At 37.8% G+C, this 19,480-nt stretch overlaps 1 protein-coding gene across 2 annotated transcripts in view; it reads right to left on the bottom strand.

The window, feature by feature from the left end:
- eya2 (EYA transcriptional coactivator and phosphatase 2) overlaps positions 1-19,480 on the bottom strand; it is a 31,134-nt gene that overhangs the window by 2,030 nt on the left and 9,624 nt on the right. The window contains exons 2-15 of one of the 2 annotated variants that reach the window (XM_017705260.2): positions 15,029-15,103; positions 14,875-14,909; positions 14,605-14,725; positions 13,051-13,167; positions 11,508-11,584; positions 11,182-11,362; positions 9,892-10,031; positions 8,365-8,448; positions 5,403-5,492; positions 2,699-2,757; positions 1,287-1,447; positions 797-911; positions 306-427; positions 109-209 (exon numbers count right to left, since the gene is read on the bottom strand). In XM_017705260.2, the coding sequence (XP_017560749.1) occupies positions 109-209; positions 306-427; positions 797-911; positions 1,287-1,447; positions 2,699-2,757; positions 5,403-5,492; positions 8,365-8,448; positions 9,892-10,031; positions 11,182-11,362; positions 11,508-11,584; positions 13,051-13,167; positions 14,605-14,710 (1,353 nt within the window). In that variant the 5' untranslated portion in view covers positions 14,711-14,725; positions 14,875-14,909; positions 15,029-15,103. Of the gene's footprint in view, positions 1-108; positions 210-305; positions 428-796; positions 912-1,286; positions 1,448-2,698; positions 2,758-5,402; positions 5,493-8,364; positions 8,449-9,891; positions 10,032-11,181; positions 11,363-11,507; positions 11,585-13,050; positions 13,168-14,604; positions 14,731-14,874; positions 14,910-15,028; positions 15,104-19,480 lie in introns of both variants that reach the window. The other variant, XM_017705259.2, reaches the window with a different exon arrangement.

Raw genomic sequence — 19,480 nt, forward strand, 5'->3', positions numbered from 1 at the left:
TTGTGTACATACAGTAAAATAACTGAAATGTGGTGAGTAATTTCACATTTTTGAATGGCTGTTCATAAACATTAGTGCGATCATTAAATCAGTCTTCCTCAGTCTCACCTTCTTTGCCACAGTCTCCTCCTCCACTCCATCTCCAATGACCACGTACACTGCTCGCCTGCCGAACCTCTGAGCTACTCGCTCGAAACAGCTTTCCTTACCTACCACAGTCATACACAACAAACCCTCTGGTTACCATTTGAGTCTGAATTGGTCAAATCTGGTCTTCACTGCAAGTCTAACTACGAGGTACGTACCAGTTTTGGTGGCACTGTAAATGTTCTCAATTGGAAATGCTCCTCCAAGACCATAAAGTAGCACTTTGGACAGAGCTGGGATAAGCTGAGTGGTGGTGACCATCACATTCACACAGTTTGGTCTGAAGAAGGCAAGAGCTTACATTAGTTCAACTATTAGTTTCTACCAATGCAAACTTGTAGCATTAGGTGAGAAACTAGGGACTGATGAACAGGGATATGACAGTAATCCACACCACTCCTTTTTCCACATCAGTTTTATTCAGAATAATAACGGCTTCATTTGACCTGAATAATATGATGAATGACCAGTAGTCTAATTGTGGCTAATAGCTTATTAGTCATGTTTAAAGTGCCAGTGAATTAATGATGTTTAACAAATAAAGAGCTTTGTTAAAATGGCATGAAGTTTCTTTCATGGTGCCTTTCACATTCTTGAAAATAGTCGCTCATTCATTACATCCTCTGTGTTTACTATGAGTATTTCTCACCTGGAGTTAATGAGAGCTAGAGCCTTTAGAGCATGTGTGAGCCATAGGTCTGTTAGCACCTCCATTTCCCTCCTCAGCTGGAGCCACTCCTCTCGTTTTGGACTGCCCAACAAACCTGCCAATCAAAGCACATGTAAGCCAAGTTTAGAAAGCCCCTCTAATTGTGCCTTCAGATGGTCTTAGTGTATTTTCGAGTCATGAGCTTATGAAGTAACTTGCACTTAAACAACTAACTACAGGACTTTAATCAATGCACCATGTAAATAATGTTTGTAAATGATTGTAACATTAATCTTACTTTCAGTGACTAGACAGGCAACCAAAAATAAACGTTTATTTTATTCACAGTAAGCAATATCATAGGGCAATGTCAGTGTTCACATAAAAAAATTACTAATTTCTATAGTCCACCTGAATGCAAACACTTGTTAATAATAATTAGTTTTTAAATTAATTTTCCTGCATTTAATGTTTAATGCAGTTCACACACCTCCTACGTTGTTCTTGAAAGTGTTGTAAATCTCTTTTACTCGTCTGTAGCGAAAGGCAAGTTTCCTCATCCAGTCAACACCACCATGAACCCCTGAGCCTAGGCACAGAGCACCTCCACCTGCTGGACTCTGGAAGCCATCTGTTCCGAAGTTGTAAGTGCTGCACAGACAAGCGAATGCATACGTGAAAGGCTAGTGAGCTAGAGCCTTATCAGAAGTGCACTGTTATTTTACAGCAATAAAGTCATGATACTACTACTTGATTTATTGTTCAGACGAGCAAAGAGTTGTTTCATAACACTGGCATAATTCTTAAGAGTCATAATATTTTCCTTGGAGAACATCTGTCTGAGGAAAGAGTTACATGATCTAACTGCAAAAATCCCTCATACTGGCTTAAGATGTAGTGATTATATAGAGAATATAGTGATTGCTAGAAAGCCTTAATGCCTCTAAAAAGAATTTAAACCTACAAAATGGCTTCAAAAACTATTGTGGATTTAATGCACAACTTTTTGTTAACACTGTACAAAGAAATCTGATTATCAAAACTAATATCTTGCTGCCAGTATATTCGGGAACATCTTTGTCTCCTTTAATCCATTAAATTCTGCCCAAAAAGTACTCATTGAGTTCACACTGAGATCCATTTTTTTCAAAAGAAAATGCAATTGCGATTTTTAACATAGTGGAATCATCAAACCAAGACTGATACCTTGTATGGCTTGTTGTATAGGCATTTGTGCTCTGCCACAAGGAACATGAGCTCCATCGTTATGCACTATTGCTTGGCCTTCAGCCATTACAACAGAGGTCTGATTGGTCAGCCCGATTTTTAATTCAATCCATGCAGTGCAGAATTTGATTAAAAATGTTAAGCAGGATCATAGTCTGTCAGTTTCGGATTTCATTTTTTTGCTCTTGAAAAAAAAACGTGAATGTCTATTTTTGTCTACTCATCTCCTTTAATGATAAGACTTCTCAATACTGTCTTTGCATTTATTAGATGTGTAAAGAATGTGATCAAGTTGAAAATGAATACGCTTGCATGCTCGCTCAGAGTATCCAAGATTAAAGGAAGCTTTGTGCATCTTTTATGTTTATGTTTTATGTGCATCTTTAAGTGATAGAAAACATGGCAGCACGTCACATTAATGGAGGAGTGTAGCTTAAGCTGCAGAAACTGCTGCTTTTTTGTTGACAAAGGGTTAATACAGATCTTAATCATCAGCAAAACAAGACTGCTAAAACAATAGGTATTAATTCCAAATACGGCAATGGTATGCAGCGGGGTAAAAAGAGAACGCCATTTTATGAGGCATATAATTCACTTTATTGGAATCCCTTATACACGCCACAGCAGTCTCCCTGTGAGACTATACCAGCGTTATGAGGGGAACTCCTACCATACCTCAAGTCCTGCCCATTGTCATCTGAGGCCACATCATCGATATGAACTTGGTCACATTCCTGTGAAATTAAAGGAAAGCAGATATGTTAGAGAGCTAGATGTGTTTCAGCCCGGCAGAGTGATGTACTGTGTACAGGCAGGTTCACCTTCTACTGAGCCTCAGGGAACGATAGAGTGAGGGAGGAATAAAAAAAAAAAAAAAGACAACTGAAAGGCGGAAATCAGCTGCTAAGACCCAAGACATTCAGGCGCCTGTAATACTTGAGAAAAAAGAAAGAAATAAAAACTTCCTGAAGAGGATGGCAACACACCACCTAAACCTGTTTTAATAACGAAAGCAGATTGGCTGTACTTTTGACCAGCTTTGCGCACAACACTGCCAACATGCAGTAACTGCTGTGTTGTATTCCAAGAGAAAATTTGGTGTAAATGACTAATGATACTAGTGACATCATATAGCAGAACTTCCACGTGAACAATATTACAAATATACAGCCTTACAAGAGCCAGTCACTCCATGTTTAGACAGTATAGGTTACAATATTACAGTATTTAGCAAACAGAAGAACCTTTTCTCAACGTTTCAAACTAGACTTCATTTCTGGTTTTCCCATCTTTTCCCCTCTTCATCCTTCTTTCTCTCTACACAGAACTCTTTCTCTCTCTGCAGCTGCTCTCATATTTCAGTTGGGTCTGAGGGCCCGACGCTACCTCATAATGTGCTCATATCTCAGCAGACCTCTCACACTCCTCAAACTTGCAGCATAAGACCCTATTTGCTAAGCTCACCGGTCATGCAGTCACAACAATAATGCCAGATGTGGACAGAAGAATTGTGCTTTTTTGTAATACACTTTCATAATCCTTTAAAGGGCCGATATCTTCCATTTTTCTTGCTTTTCTATACTTTTCTCAAATGTAGTTGCTTTTATACACTTTACAAACTACTCAAATGTTAGAGACCACTCTTCATTTATTTAATTTCTAGGCAAAACAGCTATTAAGTATAAGTTATTCACATGTCCATATTCCAGGAGGTACTTCTGAGGAGGTTAGATATAACACAATCCACTTACATAAGAAAATAAGTAAAAACTGTTGATGATGCTAAGAAAAATGGACCGGGCCACCGCAGAGTCCAGACTTAAACATCATTGCACATGTTTGAGATCCCTTGGATTGTGAAAGGCAGAAAATCCTACCTACGTTCTAAGGTCTTGGAGGTGTATTTTTATGTAATTTATCTGCAAGTTTATGCTAAATGTATGTTCTCTTTTTCTTCCTGGTCTGTTTTGACTGAAAATTAAATAAATGAATAGTGGGTGGTTGAATTGGTGTAAATGCTTTTTTTGACAATTAAAAAATTATTCAAAATGAGCTGTTTTTGTGGCTTGGTTTTCATGTATGGACTGTATGGACTGGGGAGTGAACAAAATGTTTTGAAATATAATCACTGTTTACATACTACATCGAAAAGCAAGGACAAGTCAGTTTTCCATAATTTGGTGCCTTTACTGATGCTTTGTAAAGGCTCTTTCGTTTATCTTTTTTAGTAAAGTATTTTTAAAAGGCTAGGTATGATTTGTAACAAAATAAAAGGCTATTTTGTGGTAAGAGCAGAAAAAGCGAGACAGAAATCACTTTTACAGGTTTGGCCTCTTTTAAGAACTCCGATTACTCCATGAATCATCAAAATAACCAACAGATACGATACAAAATAAAATAATAATCTAACAGCAATTTCGCCTGTGGCATCTCTCCATTCCCAGGCTGACAAGGGTCAGTGGAGATTAGATAACTCAGTCAAGAAGTTTGAATAGTGAAAAAACAAGGACGATTACAGGAACAAACCAAAAAAAAAAAAAAAAACAAAGAAAGAAAAACCGGGAGGCAGAGGTGTCATTAAAACCTGTTGAAGAAATAATTGTGTGCTCTCTACCCCACCCCCACTCCACTTTGAGCCGCTGCTCCTCCCCAGGACAAATTTTCCTTTCAGCTCTCAGAGATGGCCACACACCCGTAATTAACACTTCAAAGTTCTGCACCCCCTCCCAAATTTAATCCCCCTCTTTGTCAGACCAAGGCAGTAGAATAAAAAGATAAAAAAGAGAGTAAAAAGCAAGATCAACCCCACAATGCTTAAGCTTCACTTTAATATGTAAATATAGAATCACAACATTTATACAGTCAGTACTGCATCACTTAATGTGTAGCAAGACAACAGAATTTCATGATTGTAATATATCTTCCATCTCACTTTTTCTGCTCTTACTACAAAATACCATCACATTTTTTCAGTTTTACATTTTTACACAACTTTTCAGAATTTGTCCTTTTGTACAGTATCCACAGTTCATGTCAAAATGATCAATACAAATTAATTTGGACAACATTATTACACTGGCGTAAAATTAAAGATGAATTTCACTGAGTTCACAATTTCTGCATCATTTAATCACTGAGATGTAAAAAGTCATTCAGAGTGGTTTGATGTTAAATGCTGCATTGTGGAGAGTTTAAAGACTGGTAAAACTATCACCAACAATTGTAAGTCTGCAAGAATGGCACATTTCTCATTAAATCACTCTGAATGACTATTAACAATTTATTTATGCAGAAATTCTGAAAAAATGGTGGATTTTCCCTTTAAGAACACTACTATTTTGCTACAACTGAAAAAATAAAGTGTTTGTGCTTTGCTCACCTCCAGGTCATTGAAGAAGAGTCGTGAGTCTGCCAAGTTGAAGATCATCTCCTCCATCCACAGCCCCAAAGACACAGCTTTGGCAGAATCCTGGAACATGACGAAGGAGACATATTATATTGTAATACTACAGCCTTGCTTGTCATAAGTAATTTATTTGTGAAGACAAATGACAGTTAATAATTTTGTTTTGTGCGTGTGCTGCAACATGTTTAGGGCAGAGCTATTTTTTGTCTTTCCACCAGCCTGACTGCATTCACGTCAATCATTCAGAAGTATCAATTTGTCACTAAAGTCCCTTAATTTCGTTCTTTCTCCCTCTCTCTATCACGCACATTCACATAGGCCCCCTACCTCTGTACATACAGCTGCTAACATAAATTTCACAGTATGGGTCAGGGTGCATGCTGACACTAGCTGAGTAATTATGGAGCTTGGTACCAGGCCAGGGCAGGTAGCTAGCTGGAGCTTTACGTTTGGCAGTTAATCAAGCTGCAGGTGTCAGCCAGAGGTAAGTGTCAGATTAGCTTAAAGAGGCAGGATCCATCCCTTCCTCTCCACCCATGCAAGGTTCGAGTGTGTGGGTGTGGGTGGAGGGATTCAGGTTGGGTTGGGGGTGTGGAGGAGGTAGTTCTTTCTTTAATTAGAATAATTACCCACAATCTACCGCCAAAATTGCCTTACTTCATAACAAGCAGCTACTATTTAATAAAGAATAAAGATGCCCTGATTCATAATTATAGCTGAAAAAGATTTCACAGGGGATTTTAACAAAGAAAAAAAAAAAAGAAAAAGGCCCAACTGAGCTTGATGTTAACAACCAAGGTATACTTTTTTTTAGCTTGAGGCAGGAATAAAAAGAAAAGAGCTGGCCTGCGGCAAAAATTCACACGATAAAAGACTATACGTGGTGCTTGATGATGAATGAGATGCCAGAAGGGCTCTAATGAGAGAGTAAAATCCTGTCGTGCTCTACAGTTCACCTCAGCTTCAAAAACACATTAAAAATGAGCGTCTTTCAACACTCAGATTGGTTTTCAGCTCTGCAGCTCTGGCCTTGCCTGAGGCCAAGTGCGGGCCAAACAGTTGTTTACGGTGATGGCCTTTAGGACCTTGAATTGTCATGGGACGAAGTTAGAGGCATCATAGACTAGAAATGAACTGCATATTAAAAATGAGATCCAGAAATAAAATCTGAGCTTAAACAAACACAGAGCTGCACTTGGCAGTAAGCAACTTTGTCATTAGACGTATCAAACCTGTTCAAATATAGTTCAGGCTGTAGGTTTTCAATTACAGCTATTTTCTTTTGACCAATATTTTTGGTACATTCTTTGTGAAGGTATATGTTGGAAAGATGGTGCAACTGCGGAGCATGATTCTTGGAGCTGAAATTAGCCACATTAGTCACGGTAGCTCCTAAAATGGATGAACCAACCTTTTGTGTCCAATATTCTAGGGATCATGGGAGCTCAAAACACACAATGGACCACAAGGGGAAAAAATAAATAAATTACAGTTCCCTTTTCAGCTGCTTCAGCAATATGTAAAAGTTTAAGATCTGTCAATCAAATGGCATGAGTCAAATCAGATTGTAAAATGGAGTGCAGTATCCATTCGTCTACAGCAATTATTACAGTGGACACTTAAATTCTGTTTGTAAGGCCTCAGCATGCAACATCACATTCACATAACACTAATAGTTAAGGTTACTGTCACGCTTGGCTCCTCCCACTCCCCATGTGCTTTGTGTTTACCTTTTAACATTCCATGTGCGTTTGTTTTGGTTCAGTCCTGCCCCCTTGTTTTCTTGATTCCACCTGATTCGTACCACCTGTTTCCCACCTATCCCTCGTCTTGCCTCTGATATATTTAAGCCCTGTGTTTGCCCCTAGTTTTGGTTGGTCTTTATCTAACGGGGAGTGAGGAGGTGGACGCATGTGCTGAGATAAGCAACTTTTATTAAGGGCAAATCCAGGGTTATGGTCAATACCGTCCGGGTTCAAATGGCCAATGCGGAGAGCAGGAGGGACAGACATGACAAAGAACACAGAAATCCAAATATTGAACCGAGCAAGCAAAGCAAACACATCAAACATCAAATAATCAGCACGATCAAACACAGGGCTTAAATATATCAGAGGCAAGACAAGGGACAGGTGGGAAACAGGTGGTATGAAACAGGGGTGGAGTCAAGAAAACAAGGGGGAGGACTGAACCAAAACAAACACACATGGAATGTCAAAAGGTGAACAAAAAGCACATGGGGGAGTGGGAGGAGCCAAGCGTGACAGTTACACAAAATTGTACCTACAATGTGTTGTTTTGTTAAAAAAAAAAAAAAAAAGCTCATATCTCTGAAATGGTAACTTTATATGACAGGTGAAATGTGTGTTAAGAATTTAAAAAAAAGAAAAATTCTGACAAAATTAAGAAGTATTCAAGACTGCTCTATTTTTAGGTCGCTATGCAAATTTGTCACATTGACCATGTTTTTTTGCACAGTTATCAATATAAATTAAAATAAAAAAATCTAAATTCATGTAAATATTTCAAAGATTCTACTTTTAATCAAATTCTTATGCTGATAATTCAATGTGTAATGAAAAACACTACAAAATCAGAAAAATTGCAGAATAGAAGCAAGTTCCCTAGTGCTTTCAGAATTTTGAACCCCACTGCATGTTAATGGTACAAGGTCTTTTTATCTCATGTTCACACAATGCACCCACCAGCTAGTGTTTTTAAATTGTGTTAAAAAGAAAAAAAAAATGGAGTTATGAGATTATGCTATGACAGAAATGAATAACTGTTGAAGCATTACTCACACATAATTAAATCTTTAGTACAATGCGTACTACTGTGCAGTACAACAAAACAACTAATTAGTGTCAGATAACTGAAAGAGGGTTGGAGGGGACATTCCATTACTCAGAGCTAAAGTAAGAGAACAGGTTTGTACCTTGCTGAAGCGTGTGGAAAAAGATCCAGTGAGGAGTGAGTGGAAAATGATGATGGTTTCGTCCAGGTCCCAAATAAACACTCTCTGCGGGCAAACACACACACAGAAACCCACAACATTAGCAAGAGAGCAAAATCATCTGCTGTCTACCCATGTGTGATTACACCAAAACAACACATTTCATCTTCTTGTTTTGTAGATAGCAAAAATATGATGAGTCAAGGCTTTATTTAATCCACACAGGCAGACATGAAACAAGTTTTATTCCTTGAGAACCACACAGTCAGCTCACCACTGTTTCTTTCAAACTGATGAAAGCCCTTTAGAGTTGTGGCCTTAGGAACGTTTTCCCAGACACAAATTATGCTTAGTCTTGGACTACATGGCTGGGGATGGATTATTGACTGGGCCAGCAGGGCCAGTGCCCAGGGGCTTCTGACTGCCAAGAGCCTCGGTGGGGCCTCAGAAGCAATCAGGACAATCCACTACTCAGGACAATCCACCACAGATGTAAAAAATAGATGAATGAATAGGCCTTGATTATGTGCAAAAGGCTAAATACATGAAAAATAAATCAACACACAGCCCGTCAATGTAAACAGAATGCTAAATAACTGAAATAAATCAATGGGTAGTCCTTTAAAATGTACAAAAAGCTAAATAAATCAACGAAAAGCCCTTGACTGTGTAGGGATGCAGAAATAAATAAAACAAAGAAAGAAAAGAGGGCCAATGAAATCAAAAGGTGTCCGAAAACAAAGATTATTGAGGTTTGGTACCCAAGTAGAGGCTCTGTGTCAGGTCACCATTTTCAAGTGTGTGACCTAGTGACACGTGTATTAGCATCCGGAACAGAATCAATAATGGATCACAACTAGACTAGCAGGGCTTTGTGCATGTTAGTTGAACAGACACAAAACCATTCAAATGTTTGGAATCACTGCTTTCATGAATATAAAACAATTTTTTTGCAGGGTACATGTATAAAAAATAATTATGATGCTATAACTCAAATAATGTGTAGAAAGCTGAAATAAAATTAAATATTAAATGTGTTAGGAATGATGAACAGCACTATAAATGACTGAGACAACTGAAAAGGACAGAATTAATTGTATTTTAAAAGTGCATATAACCTATTAAGGAATTAACTATGAGCGTCACATTTAAAAAAAAATTCCACATAATTTGAGGACAGTATATTGTGTGAAAATGTCATGATCAAAACAAAAGAAATGCTCCAAAATTACTGAGAATAAAATCTCGTCACGTTAATTTACATTAAAATAAATAATGCTGTCTCCTTCTCCTGTAAAGTTACCATTATGAAGATATTATAAAACATCTTAATATATCTTCTGGTGTCTAGGTTAAAGTATTTCAATAAAAATTTAATAAAATATTAAATAAAATAATATCAAGTATTAATGTGACGAGTAATTCCAAACTTTTGCATTGTAGCCTAGGCATGTTTTAATCAGCAACTGTGCTCTCACTGGTATAAAAGAGACCAATAACAGTATGTACCTCAATGTCTGAGTCCAGTGGAGGTGCAGGGTCATTGGCCCTTTTCCTCCCCCGTAGCTTTCCATCCGACCCCCTTCTGGCTGGAGCTCCTTCCTGCTCCTTTCCTGGGGTTGGGGGGCTAGGGGGAGCATGATACTCCACTGTTTCACATACAAAAACATACAGTATTATCCTCAGGGCCTATTTTTGAACACAATATAATTAAATTGTTAACAGTCAACATGGTTGTTGAATCTTAGGTGTTATTTCTTTGCGGTCCATACAAAATATTTCTGACAAAATTACAGTGCCTTTCCTGAAGTTGTATGATTTTGTCAGCTGTGCTTTTTCACCATTTGCATATAAATATGACTATCATTATTTAACTTAGCCACATACTTCCTAACTGCTGTAGCTTCATTGTAAATACAAGGTAACTCATTGTTCGTAGTTCAGAAAGGACTACAAGCAAACTCCCGTAGTTCCAGTTATGCCATGCTCTCGCAGGGGATTTTAAATGGGGCTTTTTGAAACAAGGGTGTGGCTAGAACTCAAGAGTCTGTATAAACTCCACCAAAACCACTCGCAGAGCTGGTTATGTGCTGTGCTAGCAACAATGCTCAACCACACCAGTATGTGTCTTATTGATAGCAGCGTACAGCCTGATCGCATCGTCTTACAATGGAATACATTTTTTATATTTGCTTTCTTTTATGATCAGGCACCCATCAAGGGCTAGATTTTCCAAAAAAAAAAGCTAAATGTTTTTATTATTTTGCATTTATTGTGTTTGTTCATATACACAGAATAAATGAACTTGCACTTTTAATACAACAAAATTTCAATCACCAGAAATGTTTGAAAGTGGCACTTTTTATAACTGAACAGATCTACAACAAAGTGTCCAAATCTAACACTTTCAACAATAACAATAAATGACTTGAATACTAATTCACAGTAGAAATAGTGATTAAAATCGTTGTTTGTTTTCTTGCTTTCTGATACTAGTCAGCACAGTTTGAGCAGCAGCAGATAAACAGTGAAAATGTTGGCAGGGATCTGTTTTACAATGGACAAGTGATTTGTAATTAATCAAAGCATGGTTCAAGAGGGGATACCATGGCCAAAAAACATCCATTACAGGTTTTCAGCCAACCGTGTCCTAAATTGTGGTTTTGGCCAAGACTTTTGATTTTGGTGCATTATCAATTTGTATTATTGTGTGAGTGAATGTGTACAACTAAAGCTTTTATGTATTAAGATAAAATTTTTATCTTAAAAATTTTATATTTTTAGATAAAAAAAATTTACCTGGGTGGGACTCCGGGCTGTGACTGGTTGTTACAGGAGCGTGTTCAGGATGCTGATAGGGTATTGCTGAGGTGATGGCTGATGGACTGATATTACTGCTTGTGAGGTAGGGGTTGTTGTAGTTTGTGTTATAGTATGGCGAGTACTGGCTTTGGCCGTAGCTGGAATACGCTGAGAAATCCTAATGGGAACAATGAATATTTATAAAATATTTACTAATATTGCCACGTTTTTTTCAAATAAGAATTACATGGTCTAATTCACAGGTGACAGTAAGATGCTGTATGACGCTGCATGCTGTGTGCTTCCTTATTTGACCCACTCACCTGCTGTGTGGGACTGAATGGTGTGGAGCCTGTGATGGCATTGGTTCCCTGGAAAATTCCAGACGAAATACTGCCGCCTGGAAAAGGAGCACATAGCCAGCCTTTAAACGAACACTCATAGCTGACTGTGGCATAAGGCTCACTCTTACACATTCCCTGCGAGACACATCTCCAACACAAACAAGGCGACGCACCAGAAGTGCAACCAAAGGCAGTTTCAGAATGGCTGTTAGCAAAATAAAGATGTGTATATCACTGACTGTCTGGAGGAAATGTGGCTGATTTATGGCTGAAAAAAAAAATACAGGTGGGAAAGTGTGGTGTAGACAAGAAAGAGAATCAATCCCTGCTATCAGACATGGAGAGGGAATGCTATGCTCCAGGCTCCGTCCTTCCCTTTGTCTACCCCTTGCTCTCTCTTTCTGTCAGACCTGCCCTAGATGAATGACTGTGCCAAAGCTCAGAGAAATCTCAGAGGAAGCAAACAAAAGGGCTTCAAAAGGGGAAAGAAGAGAGGAAGGGGAGAGTTTGGGCCATGTTTCTGATTTTCTCCACAGCAGTGAAATGCAAGGACCTTTGACATGCAGAGACGGGTTATTTATTTTACGCTACAGCAGGTCTCCTGTTGAAATTTTCCTATAAATCACGCAAAAACTAGCGAGATAGAACTTTAGGCATAACAACCACATTTCCCCAGACCTATTAGAAAGCCATTTTTTACATCAGAGTACAGTTTATTACAGTAAATGAGGACTCCCTAGAAATTACAGTAAGGCTTTGTGTAATAAATCATATTCAGTACCTGAATAATTAAAAAAAAATTACTATTTAAAGGACCCTGAGTCCTCATCTTCAGACTGACCACTTTGAGCAGCTCTTAAAGAATGGAAACATCCCTAATAACCCATCAACTCTGACCTTGGCAGAGAGAGGTCAATTTCACGGTGTAATGGCAGCTATAAAACTTGCTGGGCTGAGGCTAGCGGTGGGCGCCTGTGGACTGGCTGGGCGGAGGGTTTGGGGGCATTGAGGTTTTTGGGGTGTTGGGGTGATGCTAAAGCCTATGCCACTCACACCCACACAAACATGCTCCACCAATGGGCCGCATGTTGTGTGGGGAGCTGCAGAAGGGCTTGACCCCATGAGAGAGGAGAGAGAGACGGCTGACGCCAGGGCCCCAGACCGCAGCTAATGGGGAACAGGTGTGGTGGTAGGGGGGAGTGAGAGAGACAGAAAAAGAGTAAGAGAGTGAGAGAGAGAGAGTAGCCAGGATGGGCCATAGCCAGCACCTGGAAATGTATGTGCAGTGGTGGAGGTAGGGGGGTGGGCTCGGACCTCGCAAACCACCTACCAAACAGCTTTTATTACTGCCAAGAACTACAGTGTGGGTGTGTGTGTGTCTGTGTGTGCACACATGACTGTATTTTTGCTTATACGAGTGTGTGTATATGTGGAGAGAGTGGCTAAAGGCCTCGTTAAGTATGCTGGGGCACCATGTAAAGATCAGACAAGCAAAAGAAAGCATGTTGATTGTAAGACTGACCATGTGTGGAGTAACTGTAAAGGGCCTGGCTGGGTGGCGTGCTGCTGAAATTGGACGTATAGCCAAGCAGACTGCTCTGTCCAGGTGAATGACTCAAGCCATCTTCTGTTTTAATGTCTAGACAAAAAAAGAAGGAAAATCTCTCATCTTTCCCATACAAAGAGGCATCATGTACCTCAAGCTACAGTTAAGTCAAAATAGCTAACTCAGCTAACAAGAAATGAAAGTGAATGGCTGCCAACAATCATAGTTGATGCCTTCCACCCTCCTTTCATTATTAGCTATTTTAGCATGTTTGGGCGATCCGTTCCTGTAAAGCCAAGGACACGCTATCATCAATCTTCCAAAGGAGCGTATAGTTTCCTAAACAGCCCCTATTGATAAAATGAAACTTCCTAATCAGTTATGTTTGAAAACAAAACACAAGTTTATCAAATTGATCCTCACCGTGGTACAGAACACGTACCACTGACATGCCAAGGGTATTTCACCATTCAAAAATTTTGGATAATTAGATGGTAAAAACTATATGAGGTTATTCACAGTGGTTCGATATGAAATGCTCGGTTATAAAGAACTGTGCTGAGCCGGAATTATTCACAGCATTGATGACCAGACATCTGAAGCATTTAATGTCCCACAGAAAACTACTACATGGAATGGTTATGAATATGATGCCTGACACATTGTTACACAATAGTTTTTATAAATTAGATAGTTTTGGCCTAAAAAAACTTTAGTAGAGGTACATGTATGTGTTATAAGGCAAAATCCCCCAAAAAAACTTATTTTTCAGATTGACAACTTTTTTTTACCATCATCAGAATTACATATAAAAACTCAAAAGTTTGTTGGTTGTTTTATACAGTAAAGAAAATTACTTTAATTGTCTATGACTATTTATATCTGGTTCCTATCACCATCACTGTAAAGAAATCAGAATCAGTACATTTTGCTACAATGACGTGAAATACTTGCTTATGTGTTAACTATTGTATTATGTAGAAATTTTGGAAAATTGGTAGAATTCCCATTTAATATGCCAAAGGGTCAAACATTAATAAGGATTCAGAGCAAAAACGTCCACAAAAGTGCCATAATACTTGAAAGTAAAGAGGCAAAAATGGATCTTCCAATAGCTTGTTGATACTGAGCTGAGCCCAAGAGTAAGAAACAGTGTTTTATTAAAAAACAAATAAATGAAAAGTAATAATAATATAATAATTTCTATTGTAATGTATTATACTGCTTCACTGCTAAAATGTATTTCAGTATAGTAGCTAGTGTGTACTGTACATTGTTTTCTTGTGGGGCCACTGATTTCAAGTCAATTGATTAATTTCAATTAATTGATTTAATTAGTGTTTGGGATAACTAGATTACTATTAGTAAATATTCTTTAAATAACCCATGAAAGGCCACAAACGTCTCTGAAAGTCAAATCCAGGTGAAAAACTTTGCCATTCACAAAAAGGTTTCTGAACAACTAATAGGTAATACCCTGTATCTGAGAAAGAACAGTAGACATTAGGCAATTAATTAATTAATACTCACTGTAGGAAGGCATGCTGTAGCTCTGGGTGTGATGTGTGTATGGTGTATAGGGGCCCGCTGGCTGGATAGCAGGGCTGTACTGTGTCTGTCCGTAAGCAGCCATCATTCGTACTTGGCACAGCTGCACTAGAAAATATAGAAAATGTATGAGGGATAATGTTAGAGACTCATGTCAATTCTATTTTGATCCTACTAAATTCATTTTCAATTTGACCTACATATGAATTCTGTTCGTTCAGAAACATAAAAGCAAAAGTATGAAATACTCACATGCTGTAATATGTTGAATCTGTTATGTAGCACCCCTAGGAATAACGTACGAGAGGAAAGATGAAAAATAACTTCTGGAACATTCGTTGATAATAAAGAGCAAATGTATCGGAACGAAAAAATGACAGACGCCACGTGTAACGATAAATCTAACCTGGCACTGAAGACAGCTTGTTGTTTTTTTTCTCTCTTCCTCTCTCCTGCTCTCAGCTTCTTGCCATCAGCTTTCCTGAGGAAACAATACAGGCCATCAGTGAAAAGGCAGCCCATGCAGTACTACACACATTACAGTACATTTTCCATGGTAGTTTTACCACAGTAAATTCCACTTTTACTCCAGTTCATTTCTGTGCTGTTCACAACTCAATTAACTGGCAGGTCAACTAATCTTAGCTACTGAGGAGTAGCTCTTTTTACTTTGTCATTAAACCTAAAGCTTTCACTTATACATTTTGAGTATCTGCTAGCTAACCAGGGTGGGTAATAATGCAAAAAAATACGCTTCAAGACATTTTCACAATACAAGATATTAATCATGGTATTTAACTTTTCTGAGGTTTGATCATTTGGAAATGAGAAAGAAGAACCAGTAAACTATCAGATACAATGAGTACAAGGATTTTTACCCAGCATATTGCACATTGCACTGCATGATATAAACTGAACAGGACTAAATATACTCTATTTGTAATTAAACATGCAGTTGGTGTTCGTAAGCACAGACAATATCCACAATATACTCAGAATAGTATATTGTGCTATAATGTATCAATAAAATGATAAACACTGTCATATTGCCTCTAGTTAATTTAGCTAACGTGCAGAAACACTCAAGATATGCCAGTGGTAAGCTTAGACAGCCAATAAATCTAGTGAAACCGTAAGTATGGAAACTTCTTTCTGTAAAACAAATAGAAACTTAAAATAACTCAAAGCAATTACTGAGCAGCTTTTCAACAGGCAACTTATTTACTCTTACTTCATTTCATTTATAGATATTTCCTTTATTACTACTTCAGTTAAAGTCAACTATCACAGCCATGGCATTATTCTCAGATAATCAGGGCATTTCAACTTTTTCTATCCATGTCTGCACACACTCACTTTGGAAAGCGCTGAACCCCAGATCCTGTTTAGAGCAAACAAAAAGTTCATGACCATATTTACCTGCTATAAGGAATTACAGTAACAAAAATGGCAACAGGCAGCATTGCTCAAGGCACCTGAGGTTTACATAAATAGAATTCTGTCACACAGACAACAATGGTTGTTTGCATAAACCTGCTTGGTGAGATTATGTTCCTGGAAGAGAACAATGTGTTGACCTGCTTTTCTAACCTGGCATAATTTGGCAGAAAACCACAGGTACTGTGACAAGCCAGCAGCTAGATGAATAATGACGGACAGGAACAAGTCACTACACTGCTGTTCTTATACCTGAAACACAACTACCCCCATGTTGTGTGCAACTGCAAGTGGGAGCATTGTACGCCCTGTGACAATGCAAACTGTTAGTGGAAAATAATATGGTGGGGGCAGGAGGGGGTTTTAGTGCTATTAGACCTGTTTTCATGTTTTAGACGTGCTACTTCTCCTACCTTTACCTATGACCTTTCTTTAGTCTTCAAACTATTTTCATTGTCACGGTTGCAAGTTCGAATCATTTCTGTAGTTTTAATTTTGGTGCCTAAAAGCTTTTGAGCGATGTTGTAGAACCAATTTCGGTTGCTTAAAGAATCTTCCAACAGATGGTTCTCTAAATAACCGTTGTCTATAACTGAGATATGCAGAGTGAAGAACCTTTTTAAAGTTGAAAAAAATATACCTCATGTAATGGTTCTATACCAATTAAGGTTTTTACCTAGAACTGTATACACAAGCATTTACAGGTCTAAAGCTCTGAAACTCCCATCTGCAGTTGCATACAACATGGGGGTGGTTGTGTTTCAATTATGAACCTTCATTTTCAGAAGTGGATATTGTTTGAGATTTATTAAAGTACATCTTATTGGCTCCAACACTCGTACTGCTTTGATTTGTCCTTAATATTGTGTTAACGTTTCATGACAAACATTTATTGGCAAAGCAAACCATTTAAGCAAACAGTTACACGAACAGATAAGAATACAAACTATTAAATCCCTTAGGCAAAATGACTTAACCTTACATAAGCTAAAACACTAACAAAAGCTTGCTTTCTAAAATGGAAATACATCTAATATAAAAAAGTATATAAACTCTTTCAGGCTTGCTAGAGTAGCCAAAGCCTGGTCCACCAAACTAAAGACAAATCTCAAAGGACAGTAGCACTATCAAGTATGAACGTACAACAGAAGTAGTTGAGTTTGAGCTTTGACTTGAACACAAGCAGAAGACTGTTCCTCTCACTCACTCCCACTCAAACACCCCTTCCTCAGGGCTAATCAATCTGGCCAGGTCAGGTCACTGTGGCCCCTGATCTGACAGCCAAGTGCCACAGACAGAGGCTCTAGCCATGAGCAATGTCAGCAACAGCAGGGCCAAAGCATCAGAGAGAGTGACTGCTCTCCAAAGCACAGCAGCTGAAAGGGTAATGAAAAAAGGGAAGAGGTGGGGGTGGAGGGGTTGAAGTCTTAGAAGAGAGGAGGTCTGCTGATTTGCTTTTTCTTGAACACACTCTTTGTTTATTTTGACTGAACATGCAGGTGAACTAGTTAAATCTGCATTATAACTGAAGTGACATGAGTTATGAGATGCCAGATACTATTTTTTTCCTTAATATGCAGCCTGTTCTGACAGACATTTTGCAAATGAGCTAAATAATATGTTTTGGCAAGAGTGGATGCTGAGGCCTTTCACCCAAATTTTAATAGCACGCAAGTGTGACTCATCTTAATTTGATCTGTTTTCTTAGTAAATCACAGATTTACTACTGTACAGTAACCTTCACCTCTAAAAAACAGTAGAGTGACTGCTTCAATGACTGTGGGCAAAGCAGACATAATACAACCATTAATGTTCCACACAGTATGGGGGGAGTGGGGTTGAGTGGTGCCATCCGTGAAGAAAGGATTACACGCATAAGTCTTCACAGAAACTGGCAAAATGATACAGTGTGTGTTCCAGTGCCTAATATACTGAATGTAATACACACAGAAATGGTTTCAAGCGATTTGAATCGTTTATCTGGGAAATAAATATGTTTTGCTTGTCGATATACTTTTTAACACTAGAATTATTACAAATATATATCAACGCAAATTCTGTCACCAGCTCTTTTGATTCAACCACATGAAGTACTGGTGCCAAGCCAGATTTTGGATGATAACTAAAAAATAAAAATAAATTTTAAAAAAGCTGGGCATCCATTTTAGATATACAAGTAAGGATATTTACACATGAATTACTGAAGAAAATTCAGAACTTGGCAGTAAGTGTGTTTTTGCAAATGAAGGCGTTACATAACATAAGCATAAATACAAATAAACATGCATACACTCAAACATAATATTTACCTATTTTCAAAACGTTCACTGACATGTTGGTTCAAAGAACACAGCTTTTGTTCCTGACTTCTCACGGCATTGTAGCCAATGCATGGATTTGTTCAATTACCAGCAGAACCTAACCTTATTTAGATAAACTAGGTACTGGAACTGTAAATACTGGACTTCCTCAAGGAGAACTTTGGAAATGGTTAAGCTAACAAACACATATCAAATCACAATGTATTATTTATTTGTAAACAGCTTTACACATCATTTTTCACAGTTGGTCTAAGGTCTTTGTACGTTGTCAGAATAAATGTATATTCTATATATACAAATGTATAATGTATATATAAAATATTCTTAACCTTTAATGTAAGTGAAATGTAACAAGACTTTATTTAGTCATTTTAGACCATCTCTGGGGTTTATTTGCTCAGAAAAGCAGCATTATACAAGTAGCATAAATACAAATAACATTAATACAGCAAGTAGTGATTTTATGTAGATCAGTGTTTACCAATTCCAAACCTCTTCTTGTGGCAGCCCAGTATTAAGTGTAGTTATTATCAAATACCTAGTTTGGATAATCAGTCTTTCATTAGATTAAATGATGTGTGTTGCTGATGAAAAAATCTGATGGCTAAGGTCATCAGGGAGAAGTCAGGAACCTAACTTGTGTTTTTCTGACCAGCTCAGACGACATTTGTTTACTTGTGTTTATTCAAATGTTATATTGCATTTTTTAAAACACAATATAACACAAAAACACACTGCTAAGAAAAATACTTTTAAACAAGGGGCTTGGGTGCCTAAGACTATTTGTATGTTAAGCCAAACCTCTAATCTACACCTTACCTCAGTAACCAAAAATAAATATTTTACTTTTTCAGAGCTTTTGTAAAAAACACTTTACAAAGTCAGAATCTTTTCGCTGGTCTTGACATCATAGTAAAGGTGTGAAAAACAATGATATTTTATCATTATTGTGATAAATTAAATTACAAAATACTTTTCATACCGTGTAGTGATTAAAGAACACTGACCAACTGCATGTTTCATTACAAAGTGAGCACAAATACACAAGTTTAATTGGATTTTGTGCATTTCTAAAACACTGAATAAAAATCAGTATAGTA

Source organism: Pygocentrus nattereri, chromosome 26, assembly GCF_015220715.1.
Source record: "Pygocentrus nattereri isolate fPygNat1 chromosome 26, fPygNat1.pri, whole genome shotgun sequence".
NCBI lineage: Eukaryota > Metazoa > Chordata > Actinopteri > Characiformes > Serrasalmidae > Pygocentrus > Pygocentrus nattereri.